At 37.3% G+C, this 16,433-nt stretch overlaps 1 protein-coding gene across 2 annotated transcripts in view; it reads right to left on the bottom strand.

Moving 5' to 3' along the window:
* The window catches only part of mier1a (mesoderm induction early response 1a, transcriptional regulator), a 72,115-nt gene that overhangs the window by 38,619 nt on the left and 17,063 nt on the right, over positions 1-16,433 (bottom strand). The window contains exons 2-3 of one of the 2 annotated variants that reach the window (XM_051932722.1): positions 15,002-15,026; positions 5,845-5,990 (exon numbers count right to left, since the gene is read on the bottom strand). In XM_051932722.1, the coding sequence (XP_051788682.1) occupies positions 5,845-5,990; positions 15,002-15,026 (171 nt within the window). The remainder of the gene's footprint in view (positions 1-5,844; positions 5,991-15,001; positions 15,027-16,433) is intronic. The other variant, XM_051932723.1, reaches the window with a different exon arrangement.

The raw sequence follows: 16,433 nt of genomic DNA, 5'->3' as shown, positions 1-16,433 counted from the left end.
ATGGGATTAACAAAATTTATTTAATCTTAAATAATCTAAAGGTATTCATTTAGTACTCATCATCAGCCTACAGTGTTTATTTGGAGGTCAATATCGCTGCATCCTTAATATTTACTGAAATGCATTTTACTCATTGCAATGTGATCTTTAAGCTCAATAAAACACAATTAACAAAAGGGGACTGGAATGAGATCTTGGGGGATGAAGGCAGAGTTCTGCTCAGCACTGTACATTGCCATTGCAACCCTTACCAGTGAAATCAGAATGAAAGTGATCAAGTATATCTTCTTATATACCGTATTTTTTGCTCCATAAGACACACCTGACCATTAGACGCACCTAGGTTTAGAGGAGGAAAACAAGAAAAAAAATATTCTGAACCAAATGGTGTACAGTAATCCCTCGCTACTTCGCGGTTCTCTTTTCGCGGATTCACGACTTCGCGGGTTTTTAAATACAAGTGATTGCCCACCTATCGCGGAAGTTATGTTCCAGACCCATCAGCAAGAGGAGAAAATCTGCGATATAGAAAGACCACATAAATAAACATTTTTATAGTTTAAGCCTTAAAATACCCATCCCACATGCTTTAAACACATGTAAACTTATAAAACACACTTTGTTAACACATATGATATGTGGATGTCGGGCTAAGGATATGAGTAACATCTCACTATTATAAAACATTTTAACTTCACGCAAGACAAGACAGTGAGACAGGAAAATTGGTGATGTACAGGCTTTTAAATTATTGACAGGCAGAGCGACAAGCAGCACAAAGCCAGCACAAAGTCCACTTCTCCTTAGCGTTCATTCAGCTCCCCACCCCCTTGACAATGCGAACTGCGCCTCCGGGGAGGGGGGTTTGAGCGAACGTGCGTTCAGCCCTCACAAAACCACACACACACCTCCTCCTTCCGAATGCGCAGAGCGACAAGCAGGCATTTTGGCAGAAGCAGCACAAAGTCCATTTCTGCTCAGCGTGAGTTCAGCTACCCCCCTTCACAAAGCGAGTGCAGACACATTGACGTCTGATCGCTGCGTGCAGTGTTGGTCTGCGGTGTTTAAGAATGTAGAAAGTGTTTAAGAGCATAGGAAGTGTTTATAAGAGTGTGGGAAAGGTTAACAAGAGAGTGAGAAAGGTTTATAAGAGTGTGGGAAGGGTTTATAAAGCCTTAAAATATGTATAAATAATAAAATAAATATAGGTCGCTACTTCGTGGATTTTCACCTATCGCAGGGGGCTCTGGAACGTAACCCCCGCGATAGGTGAGGGATTACTGTACTAATATGTGTAATAAAATATAGCAGAATAATATTTCAACCATGTAAATTCAACAGCGGTATTAAGAAACATCATCACTGTCATTAACAAATAAGAAGAAACTTTAAGGTTCAAGCACTCTTCTAGTTTTATGGAAACCCCAAGAACTCCTCATCGCTAGTGTCAGAATTTATGAAGCTCAGTTGCTCACAATCACTTTGCAGGAGCACGTACCTATCATCACGCACGTTTGGACCAATGCTTCCTGAAGTTATATCGCCAGTCTAGTCCCATCTATATTTGTAATGCCACAAAGCACTTCATCACAGCACAGCACTCAATTCAGACAATTGCTCTGCATACCCGTTTGTCTCGTCTGACAGTAGCTGAAAGGCAGTTTCAAGAAAGAACAGCCTGAAGTAGTCCAGAGGCTGGTAATCTGTTGAGTCCAACAGCAAGCCATATTGTCTTGTGAACTCCGGTAGCCAGCTTGGCTCCCATGGATCAATGTTTAGGTATTCCTCCCACACGAACCTTGCCATAGGTGCATCGGCTACACAAATGGTGTCCCGATCAGCAGATGCCAGTTCCTCACCCTCTTGTTCGATCTCCTGATCTCTCTCAATAAAATCAGATCCTGAAAATCAGAGTCCAACTCAGTGATAATGCACAAAACATTTGTTTTCTGCACTAGCTTCGCTCCCTCGTGAGATGTCGATGCCATGTTGCCTTTGTTTACATTTCGCAACTCACGCATACACAAGGATTAGATGCCGAGTCAATGAGTCTAACATTCCTCCAAGCACAGAGGGAATGCCTGTAACATATCAGTGAGTTTTGTCGCCCTCTACCCCTGGATGTCGACTTTTGTCAGGTAATACACATCATGGTCTGTGACGTAATATTCGCTCCATAAGACGCACAGACATTTCCAACCTTCTTTTGGGGGAAAAAAAAGTGCGTCTTATGGTGCGAAAAATACGGTAATATGCTACCGTGGCTGTTCGTTTGTCTGTCCAGGATTTTAAATCACCTGTAGCTCGTAAACTATTGACCTGAAATTTGGTAGACATATACTACGTCACGTCTACTATCCACTTTCGGGGTGACGATTGACCTCCAAGATTATTCCTCTTTTTATTTTTATTTTATTGTAGAATCAACTCTCAGCAGTGGCCGCCGTTCTAGTCCCTACTACCTTCGCCATCAATTCCCCTACCTCTTCAAATCTTAAATCATTTTTCAGGCAGATTGAACACTTAAGTGCCAGCTTAATTGAAAAATTAAGGAAAATGTACTAAGTAATTGCAAGACAAACACTGACTTAATCAGTTTTAACGCGAAAAGATGCTGACAAAAGAAGAGAAGCAGCGGGCCACTAGGGTAAAGAAAAGAAGAGCTGCTCACGAAGCAGCAAGCGCATCAACCTCTGAGCAAATGAATGCCAAACATAAAGAGAAAGAGGAGGAAAACTATGAATGCTCAAGTCAAGTATATAAACTGCACGTTACCATGCAGTGCACTGTTACTGGTATAGATACAGTGAAATGCTCATAATCTGTTTTACACAACATTTAACATTTAAGTACAGATTTTGAGTTATATGACAATTTATTAACCTGTCTGTTAAAACAATCTGAATCTGTCCATTTATCAACAAACAAACTAGTCTTTATTTTCTAAACCAAGACTTGACTAGAAATAAACTCTCTACTTTGATTCTTACAAGTTAATGTGAAAAGCAAGTAACTCTTTCAAAGTGTGCATCTTAATAAGGTTAGCCATATTTTATTACCTTGTTCTTAAGTAGAAAGCCATTTTAGTTCAGGATTTATTATTGTGCTATTCACATTTACAAGCTACCAATGTAAGGCACATTTACCAGTAATAGTTATATCATCACTAACACAGCACAGTTAAATTATAAATTGTAAGATCTATTTTAATTGTATTTTTTTATCTTAATATCTTGTGTGCTGTACTGTACTTAAGATAGACTAGCCGTTCCCCACAGCTCCACCTACGTAGTAGTGGAGCAGGACAAACTTTAAAAACAAACAAAAAGGTATCGCTAGCTAAGCAGAGGCAAGTTACGCTCCAAAACAGAGAGGTAGACCAACTTCCCACACCTGATGTTAAGCTTCCCCCTCCCCTCAAACCGCTGTGTCTCTCTCAGATGCGCGCAAATAAATCAGTACCACAAGCGAACTATGATACTTGGCATGGTGACAGAACTCGCAAAATCAACTGGATCATTCAATTATTTTATATATATATTATATATACATAGAGAAAGAGAGAGGTTAACGAAACTGACCGTGTTTAAGTTGCTTGCACATTCTTAGTAATTAATTAGAACTATAGAACTAACTAGGGGGCCTTGCCCCCAGCTTGCTTCGCTCGCCCACCCCCTACTACCCTCCTCTGGGTGCACTACGCTCCAGCCACTTCGCGTCTCTGCCACTCACGTTTTCAAGAGGGGGGGCAGGTGAACAAAAGCTGAGGAGATGCGGTCTGATCAGCGGCTTTCTTTCTCCTGCTGCTGCTGCCGAGCTGTGTGTTCTGCTTGTCGTGCTGTGTATTGATCATTTAAAAGCCTGTACAGCAGCTGTCCTTTTTTTTTTTTTTTTTTTTTTAATAAATAGAGAGACTAGTGAATAAGTATGGGCAAATACATTAGTGTGCCCTGCAATTGACAGGCATTTCTTATTTGTCCTTGGGATATTTTTCATATCTCACACCCTCTGTTTTCCTTCATTTTTTGTTTATATAGATACTAGCAAGGGTATCATGTGCTGCCCTAGATTGAATAAAGTGCAGGTACGGCCTCTTAATAAATTCTCTACAAGGGAAACATTTGGCCCCAAACCAAAATTTTATTGACGAAACCCACCATGGGGAGCAACAATACATTCCTTTGCACATCCCACACAATACCTCCTACGAGAAGTTCCCTAATAAGGGGCAGTTAGAGACACTAAAAGTTGCACAGAGGAAACATTTCAGAGCAAAACATAGCCTACGGTCTTCCCCTGTACAACTGGGGAATCTGCGTAAAAATTCGGCAGAGATCAGTTAAATGATACAGATTTGCATACTGGACAAACACATATTCAGCTTTATATATTAGATTAGTGTTTATAAATTTTGATAATTTCATGTTTCAAAAATTGTTTAGTCTCTTGCTTATTTGTTTCTAGTGTGAACCTCTGCTAGAAGTGTGTTTGCTCACTTAAAATTGCAGCTTTGGGGTGGCCTTTTGGTGTCGTGACTGGTTTCTTAGCCTGATTACTTAGCCTGCAACTTGTAATATATATGAAATGTCCTTATCTTAAGAGTGCCAAAGAGCCTGTGCTCATGAGTCAGAAAACAAAATGTCAAAAGTTTGTAGCAAGACTCCTTACTCTCAAGTAGAACAATATTCTGCTTCACCTAATGGGAGTTTGTTTTTTCTTAATTCATTTTTCTCATGCAATAAGCCAGGCTATCAAATACTCAATGACAGAATAACTTAAAATACAAAAAAATAATGCAAAAAAAATGACAACCCTGAGCCAGAAATCTTAATTTATTGAACAAGTGTGTAGTTCCAGACAACCGGGTGATGACCCAAAGCACACCACAGCATGTTTAAAATGTAGAACACATGTCTTTAACAGGACCATTCCTTACCTTAACTTCTTGAAAATCTGTAACAAAATAAAGCTGCTGTCCATTATCATTCTCACATAATCACGACTTGTCTAGTCATTTTCCAAATATATGTAGACAAACACTACTCACCCACAATGTGTGTGTTAATACTGATTAGTCCAAAAAGATAACTGGTTCATAAAGCTGTCTTGGTGGTGCAGCAAAGCACACACTCAGGGGATTTACACTTAAACACTAACATAAGACCATTTTTATTATTTTATTGCTTGGTTTGTTTTTCCAACTAGTAGACTATGCAACTTTACAATGTGAAAAGCTACTGGAGGCAAAACTCAGGTATTAATTTTTACATTATCTCTGCAAACTACTTTGACAAAGCATTGACCACTGAAAGACACTATGCGAAATAAAAGGTGTTTGTTCAAAGTAAACAATATTTGTTGCACATGTGGCAAATAGCTATCTATTGACAAATGACAAAAATTGGGTTTCATACAGTTGGCAGTATATCTATAAACCATAGAAAATTGAGTGATGTAAACTGAAACGAGCATTAAGTGTTTTATAAATAAAAATGTCATGCGAGGCATAAGAGGGCTTACTATTCAAATATTACTTTTCACAGCAATAGTGATTTCCTATATTTAGTATTTGAGTGTTTTAATAACCAATGTTCAACATAGTACTAATATTTTACAATACTAAACTGCTATAGACTGCCTAATGTATAAGGGTAATGCAAGGGTAAATTACAAATTTAGTCTTATTTCAAATTTTAAATATTGCAAATAAAAAACCAAGAAAATAAAGGCTAAACTGAAGATTTGTGTCTGTTATGAAGTATAATTTAAAACAAATCAAAAGAATTGATGTTCTTAATAAATTTTAAAAAAATTCTGCAATGTAAAAGCTATCATATAACTTACCCTAGCTAAATCCTCTATCTCAGCTGTAAAATTCGTTTCTCCCTCCATCATTTCCTCTTCCTCCAGTGTCCGCTCATCATCATAGTCATGTACCAACATCTCCGCGGAAGGATCAAACTCATGGTCATCAGAGCCAGCTGAACCCCCTGCACAAAACCAGACAAAGGTCTCTGCTAAAATGATAATGGTATACCTAAATAATTAAACCTCAGAGGCCAATAAAATTTGCTTTCGTTTTACATAAAGTCTCAGTATCTGAAAAAGGAAATGACTTGAATGTATGGCTATATTAATTCTTCTATTATTTACATTTTAACTTCTTTATACAGCTATTTTCTACTGGCAAAGCTCAGCTCAGCAGCAAACATACCATCTACTAAAACATTTGAGGCATTTAAGATATACCATGATCCATCCATCCATCCATCCACTTTCTCACCCACTTAATCCAATTAAGGGTCACAGAGGCCAAAGTGTAACCCGGGAGCATCTGCTTTCTTTCCAGGGAGATCACTCTCACAGCTGTAAAAGCAGTACACATGGCTAATCCAATTAAGGGCTGCCAATATTCTGTCTAATTAGCATAAAGCACAAAGAACAAAATGTAATTTTGGGTATAATCAACAACTACTACTACTGCTATAAAAAAATGCTTTTATTTTTTAAATTACAATTAATCCTCTACAGAGACTGAAAACACACTAAATATACTACACCTTGTAAATCTGAATTTTATTTGGGGAAGAGATGGTAGCAGGATGCACTATGGGAAAAAGACAATTTGTCAGAGCCATAGTGGTGCTCTTGGCAATGTTCTGCTGGGAAACCTTGGATCCTGGCATTCATGTGGACGCTACTCTGAAAACATATCACCTACCTAAACATTGTTGTATCCCATGTACTCCCCTTTCGGCAAAAGTATTATCAGATTGCACTGGCCTCTGTCTACAGGATAATGCACCCTGCCATACTACAACATTTTTCAGGAATGGTTTGAGGAAAATGACAAAGACTTTAAGGTATTGACTTTCACAGATCTCAATCCAATTGATCACTTGTACGATGTGCTGGAAAAACAAGCCTAATCCATGGAGGCCCTACCTCGCAGCTTACAGGACTTAAAGGATCTGTTGCTAATGTTGTGGTGCCAGATACCACAGGACACCTTCAGAGGTTGTGTGGAGTTCACACTTTAATGGATCAGATTTGTTTTGGAAGCAAGAGGGGGACTGTACAATATTAGGCAGATGGTTTTAATTCCCAAGTTTCATATATGACATCTTTTACATAACCCCATGAGAAAAGAGAGTTGGGGGAATTCAATTACAGAATACAATATCTAAATATTATATGTATACTGTATATATAAAATAGTGATCAGGTGGGTTAAGAAGTGGGATCAGTAAACTAAATGGTTTTAGACCTCCAAATAAACACAAAATCATGTTCTTGGGTTGTGAGCTACATCATATTAGTAACTCTGGACAGCCAAAGTTGTCCAGGGTATCAATGACTGATTTCACATTAATAAACTACTTAATGCATTGTACTTTTTCCTGTATGTTCATAATTATCAAGGCGAGGACTCACAAAGACAGAGTACAACAGAAAACAAGAGGTGCCAACACCTACCAGGGTATAAATCCAAGGCAAATTTTTTTTTTTTTTTTTTTTTTTTTTTAGAGCTAAAGTTTACCACTTGCTTTAGTGAAAAAAAATGTACAGTTATACATACAACAGAATGTTTCATAAAACTGAAAAGTGGTTGTACAAAATGGGTGGATGATTACTACAAGATGCTTGTGTATCCTATAGTAAATGAACTCACTTATTTTTGTGAAGACTAAAACACACCTTGGAAAACAGTTTACCTACATACAATATTACAGAAAAAAAAAGAGAAACATTGCAAAAACTAAGTATACGTGATTCTAACCACATGGGACAGGACATCTAAAATAAGTTATTTTCATCTCTCCACCCTGCTTTCTAAGTTTACTTATTAGAGGGCTTACATGGGTTTAACGATAGTGCATGTGAATACTGAAGCACATATGCCTACCAAAATCTTTCGTTAAAATGTAAGCAAAGTCATACTATTATCACTGTCAGCTAATAAAACATATTGCACACACTCATTCATTCTGTGCCATCTGCCACCCATTGATTAGCTTAAGACATGTTTCCCTTGTGTGAGTAAACCTGGAGGCTATCCCATGAAGTGCATTTAGAAAATAAACCTCACTTAAATTAATAAACCAGGCTTATTTCAGCCAATTTTAGTTCTAATAAAGAGGATTAGGGCAAGTCGCACTAAGTAACTGAGACAACTAGGCATCATCTTATGTGAGGCTTACAGTGGTGTTGTGAATTGAGAGTTCAGGTAAATGTAAAATAATCTAATAATAAAAAGGAGGTTATAAAGGTGTATTCCATGAAACCAAAATGATTAATTACAGAAAGTACCAAATTTAAGTCAATAAATGTCTAAAAGTAAGTAGCACCTAGATGTTCACAGAAAGGTAATGTACAAGGAAAAATAATCTACACCTCAAAGCATTTCAGGATCAAATATGGGACATACTTTTCCTTAAAAATCTTGTTCAGGTAGGTGCTCCTGAAGTATGTGAAGTTTTTTAAAACACCAGCACAAATAATAATTAGAAAGAAAGGCCCTTGTCATTTTTTATATATACAATAACAATATTCGTATGGGTACTGAACAATATTAGGGATGCTCCGATCAGGTTTTTTTTTTTTTTTTAAGCCGATACCGACCACCAATTTTATGTTACTTGATCAACTGATTCAAAACCTTTTACTTTAAGCTCCTCGCATTACCAGACAAATAGAAGTCTTATGTCCTAAGGTCCATTATCCATCCTCTTATCAAGATCGGGTCATGGGGGCAGCAGCTTGAGCAGAGATGCCCAGACTTCCCTCTCCCCGAACACTTCTTCTAGCTCTTCCGGGAGAATCCCAAGGAATTCCCAGGCCAGCCGAGAGACACAGCGTGTCTTGGGTCTTCCCCGGGGCCTCCTCCCGGTTAGACGTGCCCAGAACACCTCACCAGGGATGCGTCCTGGAGGCATCCTGATCAGATGCCCGAGCCACCTCATCTGACTCCTCTCGATGAGGAGGAGCAGCGGCTCTACTCTGAGCCCCTCCTGGATGACTGAGCTTCTCACCCGATCTTTAAGGGAAAGCCCAGACACCCTACGAAGGAAACTCATTTCAGCCACTTGTATTCGCGATCTCGTTCTTTCGGTCACTACCCATAGCTCATGACCATAGGTGAGGGTAGGAACATAGATCGACTAGTAAATTTAGAGCTTTGCCTTGCGGCTCAGCTCCTTTTTCACCACGACAGACCGATGCAGAGCCCGCATCACAGTGGATGCCGCACCGATCCGCCTGTCGATCTCCTGCTCTATTCTTCCCTCACTCGTGAACAAGATCCCGAGATACTTGAACTCCTCCACTTGGGGCAGGATCTCGCTCCCAACCCTGAGAGGCTGAGGACCATGGTCTCGGATTTGGAGGTGCTGATTCCTATCCTAGCCGCTTCACACTCAGCTGCGAACCGATCCAGAGAGAGCTGAAAATCACAGCCTGATGAAGCAAACAGGACAACATCATCTGCAAAAAGCAGTGACTCAATCCTGAGTCCACCAAACCAGATCCCCTCAACGCCCTTGCTGCGCCTAGAAATTCTGTCCATAAAAGTTATGAACTGAATCGGTGACAAAGGGCAGCCCTGGCGGAGTCCAACTCTCACTGGAAATGGGTTCGACTTACTGCCGGCAATGTGGACCAAGCTCTGACACCGATCGTACAGGGACCGAACAGCCCTTATCATGGGGGCCGGTACTCCATACTCTCAGAGTACCCCCCACAGGATTCCCCGAGGGACACGGTCGAACGCCTTTTCCAAGTCCACAAAACACATGTAGACTGGTTGGGCAAACTCCCATGCACCCTCCAGGACCCTGTTAAGGGTGTAGAGCTGGTCCACTGTTCCACGACCAGGACGAAAACCACACTGTTCCTCCTGAATCCGAGGTTCGACTATCTGACGGACCCTTCTTTCCAGGACCCCCGACTAGACTTTTCCAGGGAGGCTGAGGAGTGTGATCCCTCTGTAGTTGGAACACGCCCTCCGGTCCCCCTTCTTAAAGATGTCCTAAGATGTGTTTTTATAATTAAACTACAGAATAAGAATACAAAAAATATTTATCCATAATACATATCTCTATATTATATTACAAAAGGTTTCCGTCGTGTCCGTATTATTCAGTCTTGACCACTCCCCACCACACCACTCGCCCAATTATTACTGCTACTGCACACATCTTCCCTCCGTACCACCCCGTGATACTCAGTGCTAATTCGCCCTTCAACACAGTTGGTTACAATGGTAAACTAGAAAAGCAAAGTACCTGTTGAAGAATGTTGAATTTTAGATTGTGATAGAAAAAGAGCAGCAAGAGCTGATATTGAACATCAAAAAAAAGAATATGAACAAAAAAGAGATGTGTATAATAAAAATCAAGAACAAAGAGAATTGTCCAATAAACAAGAGAAAAATATCACAAAACAATATGCAAACAGAAATGCAAAAGAAAAAAGACTTATAGAATGTACAGTAAGTTAGAGGATAAAGTAATTCAAAAGAGATGCGTATAATAAAAATCAAGAACAAAGAGAATTGTCCAATAAACAAGAGAAAAATATCACAAACAATATGCAAACAGAAATGCAAAAGAAAAAAGACTTATAGAATGTACAGTAAGTTAGAGGATAAAGTAATTCATAATATTGTTTTTGATGAGGCATTAATATAATTTAATTTTTACTTACTTATTACATTTTACTTTTTTACTTCTGCTATTTACTACATTTTCTTATTAATTGGTATTTAAAATTGACAATTGTAGTGAAATACTAGTAGCTGATAGTAGCCGACAGCTATTAGTAGAAATAGTAGCTGATTTTCTGTCTGTAATAACTAAGGACCAAACCGTCCACCTCCCACCCCCTACATACTCTTCTATATAACATCTCTTTAAATACAATCGATTTCTTTAACGGAGGAGCACCCCAACACTCTTTGTACAAGATATCATGCTCCTATCGCCCCAGGTGTTGGCGAGCACAGCAAGCAGGAGAAGGAGACCCCAGATGGCAGGAAAAAAAATAAAAAGCTTCTCATAATTACAAGCAGTCATATTATTTAGGTTTTTTTTGTAATGTACCTATCTGAAACAAAGCTTAATTAAAAAAGGTAGTTTTCACCATTTCTCTAACAGAAAAATATATACAGTAAAGAATACACACACACACTCTCACACAATCAATTAATTGATATTGGCAACTAAACACTGCTTAAATGTAAATATATATGCACTTATACGTTTTAATCCTTTTATATAATTAATTGCGCTACAGCTTTTTGCTGTTAAAATATAAATTTACTATATTTATAGAGATGCGTTTTTTTCTTCCATGTATCATTAATACATTCATAATTCTTGGAAGTATAATTATAAATATGGATTACCAACTTCTGCATTTTAAACAAGCTTGCTGTCCAAACTCAAGCAGTGTCCATTTTAATTTAAAAGATAAAATAAAGGTCTGAATTCCTTAAAGCAGCTTTTCTTGTCATTCATCTAGCTGCACAGGCCAACTTTTCCAATTACTTTTTTTTTTTCAGTTTATTACTCTGCTTTCTTCAACGTAAAGGCTAATATACCAATCGCCTCTCATTCACTGATAAAACAAGCTTCCACTCGCTGCTCTTTGTTTACACTACAGGAAGTTTGTTATAAAAAAAAAAAAAAAAAAAAATGCACGGTCTCAACCACTGTAATACCTTGCATATAGGAGGACTGCAACTAATTTACCATAAAGTTTAGAAAAGCAGCCTTTTTAACACTCATTGATCAAGTCTTCTTTTTTTGGATTGGAGCATCCCTACTAAGGAATAATGTATTAGATATAGTTAATTGCACACTAATAATTAATCTCTTTAATATTCTTATAATAGTCAAACCTTAATGGTAACAGCCCTAATTAAAATAAAAAATATTTATGTATTTGTAAAAGCATACTTAACAAAAGCCATACATTGCTGTAGCACATGAAACTAGGTAAAATGCACTTATTCATTGTTTTATCAGTGAAACTAGATTATTTTTTTCAGCTTTCGAAAATGTAATATGTACAACAGTCTGTGTCCATAAGTGAATAACAGTCCCAACAAGTTAATAAGAACTGGACTATGCAAAATTGTAATAATTTCATTGCATCAATATGCAACCAGTCACTCTGATAGGGCAAAATAGTTGTTCCCTGAAGAATACCCATTTGTAATATTCAGAAATTTCTTGTTGTCAGTTTCTGTTAACCTAAAATTTAAATTTAAACCTCTGACAGTTGACTACTTACCTTTTCACCATTTTAGGTCATTCACTGCATTTCAGCTGAATACATTTGAAGAAAAATTGAGCTGATCTAAAACTTTTCATCCGTAGTGTATATGGAAACATATTACACATTTAGCAACCAAAAACAGGTCATTGGTTTTAGGGTTATGTTAGCTTTTAATGTCATTTCTACGGAGATGAAAATCTGAGGTATTCTAAAACATTTTATCAGTAGTGTACATGTACTGTATAATCTACTATTCAAAAGTATATTCGTATATATAATTTTCACTTGAAGCCATTTGTGGCTTACATTACTCACACTGCCACTGAATACTTAATTATTTTAAGTTTTTGAAGTCTGACATTCACAAACGAGTACATCTACAATCAATCTGGGCAATTCAAATGAAACTTTGTTCAATTAAAATAATGGCATTAACATTTAGTTATGCACTGCACAGATTCACAATCTTGATGCACATAGACATTTAATCGCCAAAGCATTTCCTTTTAAGTTTTGTTATAGATCACATATTACTTTTTGCTCACCTGCTGAAAGACCGTCACTGTCTCAGACATAAGATCATTTATTTTCTGAGAATTAAATAACTCTAAACCTGGCCTATTCAAATTGCTGCCTAGAAGCAACCTTTGAGTGGCCCAGCATATGATCCCACCAGAAACTCAAAGAAAAACTGAGAAAAACACATTTTGCGAGCCTTCAGAAATTCCTACCTGCTGCTTACCGGCTGCTACAAATATCTAGCCCAGCTAAATTTCTTGGTTTGAAAATCTGGCCCAACTGAATTTGTAACTGAACAGCCCTGCTCTAAACTGTTCAAAGCAATCTCACAATACACCATGCATTCCACCAGCATCATATTTAAAGTCACAGGTGCTCAATCTGTAGATGTTAAACAAGCTATATAAATGTAATGAATTATTAATTATTATTATTATTATTATTATTAATAGAAAATGTGTCACTGAGCCATAATTGATGTTCTTGGTGATCTATTCTCAGGGCTGTCTAAATATCATGAGTGCACTTAAATAATCATGAATTGCCTAAACTCATCTTGAGTTATGCAGAAACATTTTGCATTTGTGGAAATGATGAAGCCTCGACTGGAAAATGAGGCTTATTCAAGCACGACTTACTCAGCTAAGCCTCAATTTCATAAGGTTGCTTCATGGAACACCCCCCCAAACCCCCCCCCACCCAACCCAGAGAAACTCTAAAGAAACAGAAGCCTGCCTGGATATGAAAATCAGGCTCACCGAAGACATCATGCGACAGCAGTAAAACAGCTAAATATCGATATTGATGTAACCCATCTAATTCACGGCACAGCACTAATTTTACTGATCATTTAACAAAATATTCTGTCAACTGGAACAGAATAAATATCTTATATATAAACATCTACGCGTGGAAGTGTGTCTGTCTGTCTGGCCCAGAAGGGAGAGATGGAGTCGGGGTAAGGGCTCCACCTCCGAGGAAACAGAAAACTCGTTTAGCCGGTAATGCACAAGCGATGCGAGCACATCGGCAAACGAATCCTCCTAGAAGAAAGATGCCCAGAGTAGTTTGTTTCAATTACCTGACATCTCTACATTTCAGTTTTTTTTCTGACGATTTCAATAGTTTCTAGGACCCTGGGCACGGGCTTACACGGCTATATTTTTATATTTTATATATATATATATATATATATATATATATATATATATATAAATCTCACTACAAGAATTAGATAACTGATCAGGGGTTATCTATTTTAGTGGCTCTCATTTCACAGTCATCTATCTGCCAACATACATTTCAGAATACTACAAGCGGAAAGATGAGCTGTATAGCCCAAGTACAATACCAAGTTGTACCAAGTAATACCAAGTAGTATACCAAAACAGCAGTTGTTACTTGCATAAGGCTAATTAACAGGTAAAAACTGATAATTGATATTAAACTTACTCGTTTATTTTGTTATCCCCAAAAAGATGCCAAATTTAAAAGTGAAGCAATGTTCATTTAATACATCTAAATTATCGCTTCCAAAATTTCTCCTTTTTTTTCCCTCAGCATGCAAAAATGTAACACTTCAACAATGACATTTAAAAAAACAAAGAAGCATGGGGAAAGTTAGTAATTTGCCAGGTACTAATAGCAATTTTTATTGGGTTCATTTCTGAATAAAACAAATGTTACTTTCTGAAATAATTAGTGAATAAACAGTAATAAACAAAAAACACACATATATGCAAGATTATCAAATTAACACATTCCAAGGTACATGATTGAAAACTAACAAAATAGACCTCTGTTAAAAAAAGGTCATGAGTCTTGTTAGAAGAATTTCAGAAAAATGTACTAAGTTCTGAAAATGATTTTTTTTTAAAACCACAAAGTGTGGTGTGGTTGGCAAGTTTACTCTCCACCTTTCACTCACTTTCAAACACTTAGTAAATCTTAATCTGCCCGTGTTCCAACTGACAAAAAAACAGTAGTAATGTATCCTGATCATGAAAGGTGCCTTAGATAAATGAATTAGTTTTTTTTCCCCATTACAGTTCCAAAAGTGGCAAGGAACTACTGTCTTAAAAGATCACATTATTTCACATTATTCGTTAAAACGTAACATCATTGAAAAAGGCTTAAGATTCTTTAAAACTTTATCCAGAACTTAAAAACAAACTTTTAAATAATGATCAAAATGCACCATTACCTGGGCTCGAACTCCCAAAGGAGGGCTGTGAAAAGGAAAAGAAATCCTGTAAGGCAGATGCACATTCAAAAGCAAAACAGAATAGTTCAACATATTTTAAGTTTTCAAAAGTAGAAAACCAGACATTTATTATATGATTAACCAGTAACGGCGCACTGCACAATAACATGCAGTGAATACGCTTGACTTGAGCATTCCTAGTTTTCCTACTCTTTCTCTGTACGTTTACCATTCATTTGCTCAGAGGCTGATGTGCTTGCTGCTTTCTGAGTGCTTTCTGAGCACCTCTTCTTTTCTCCACCCTAGCGGTCCACTTCTTCTCTTCTTCCGTCAGCATCTTTTCACATTAAAACTAATTAAGTCAGTGTTTGTGTTGCAATTACATAGTACGTTTTTCTTAATTTTTCACTTAAGCTGGCACTTAAGTATTCAATCTGCCTCAGGAGTGATTTAAGCTATGAAGAGGTAGGGGAAGTGACGGTGAAGGTGGTAGGGATGAGAACGCTGCCAAGAGTTGATTGTACAATAAAATAAAAAGAGGAATAACCTTGGAGATCAGTCATCACCCCAAAAGCTTATAGTAAATATCACATAGTATACTGTATGTGTACCAAATTTCAGGTCAATTGGTTTGCAAGATACAGGTGATTTAAAATCCTGGACAGACAAACGAACAGTCACGGTCGCGTATTATATAGGAAGATAAAGTGGACAAATACATAAGAAATTTTAAACATAACTATTACAGCTTAAGTCTCATGTAAATTTATAAACATGTGGAAAAAAATATATTCCTGGTATTCTATCTATATAAATAAAGCAAAGCTGACTGATTCATTCACTCACTCATCAACAAAAACACCATTTCCTGTTTAGTTAAAAACCTGAAATGTGGCATAATGATATATTTAGGGCACGACGCATCCGCTAAGGATGTACATTATGATGAGCAGAAGTGATTGACGAGCTACTGGAATTGCACCACTAACCAATAGGGTAAACACATGACTGAAGATGAGGCTACATACAATGGACAAAAAACACAAAAAGAAATACTGTACTTGAGTGAACAACATAAACAAATGAAAATCGCAAACATCTAATAATGATAGTATACAATCAAATTACACAACCCATTACCTGCTTCAATTCAAATAAATACACTTTCCTATAAAATTATGTTTTGCAATAAACATCAACAAAAGCCAGATCAAAATTTGCCAGGTGGAGCAAGGTTACACAACAGTTTATCATATGAAGCGATAAGTAACAACAGACAACTGAAAAAGACAAATTATTCCTGATAAACATTAACTTCAACCCCACCCTAATTCTAGTCTCATAGATGACAACTTTTTCCAAATACTGGAATTAGCACTGATCACAGATGGTACCACTTAGAACCCTCATGCTAACAACTTTACCATGAAGG

The sequence above is a fragment of the Erpetoichthys calabaricus genome, chromosome 10 (assembly GCF_900747795.2).
Source record: "Erpetoichthys calabaricus chromosome 10, fErpCal1.3, whole genome shotgun sequence".
Taxonomy (NCBI): domain Eukaryota; kingdom Metazoa; phylum Chordata; class Cladistia; order Polypteriformes; family Polypteridae; genus Erpetoichthys; species Erpetoichthys calabaricus.
This window is presented reverse-complemented; position numbering and strand designations above follow the sequence as displayed.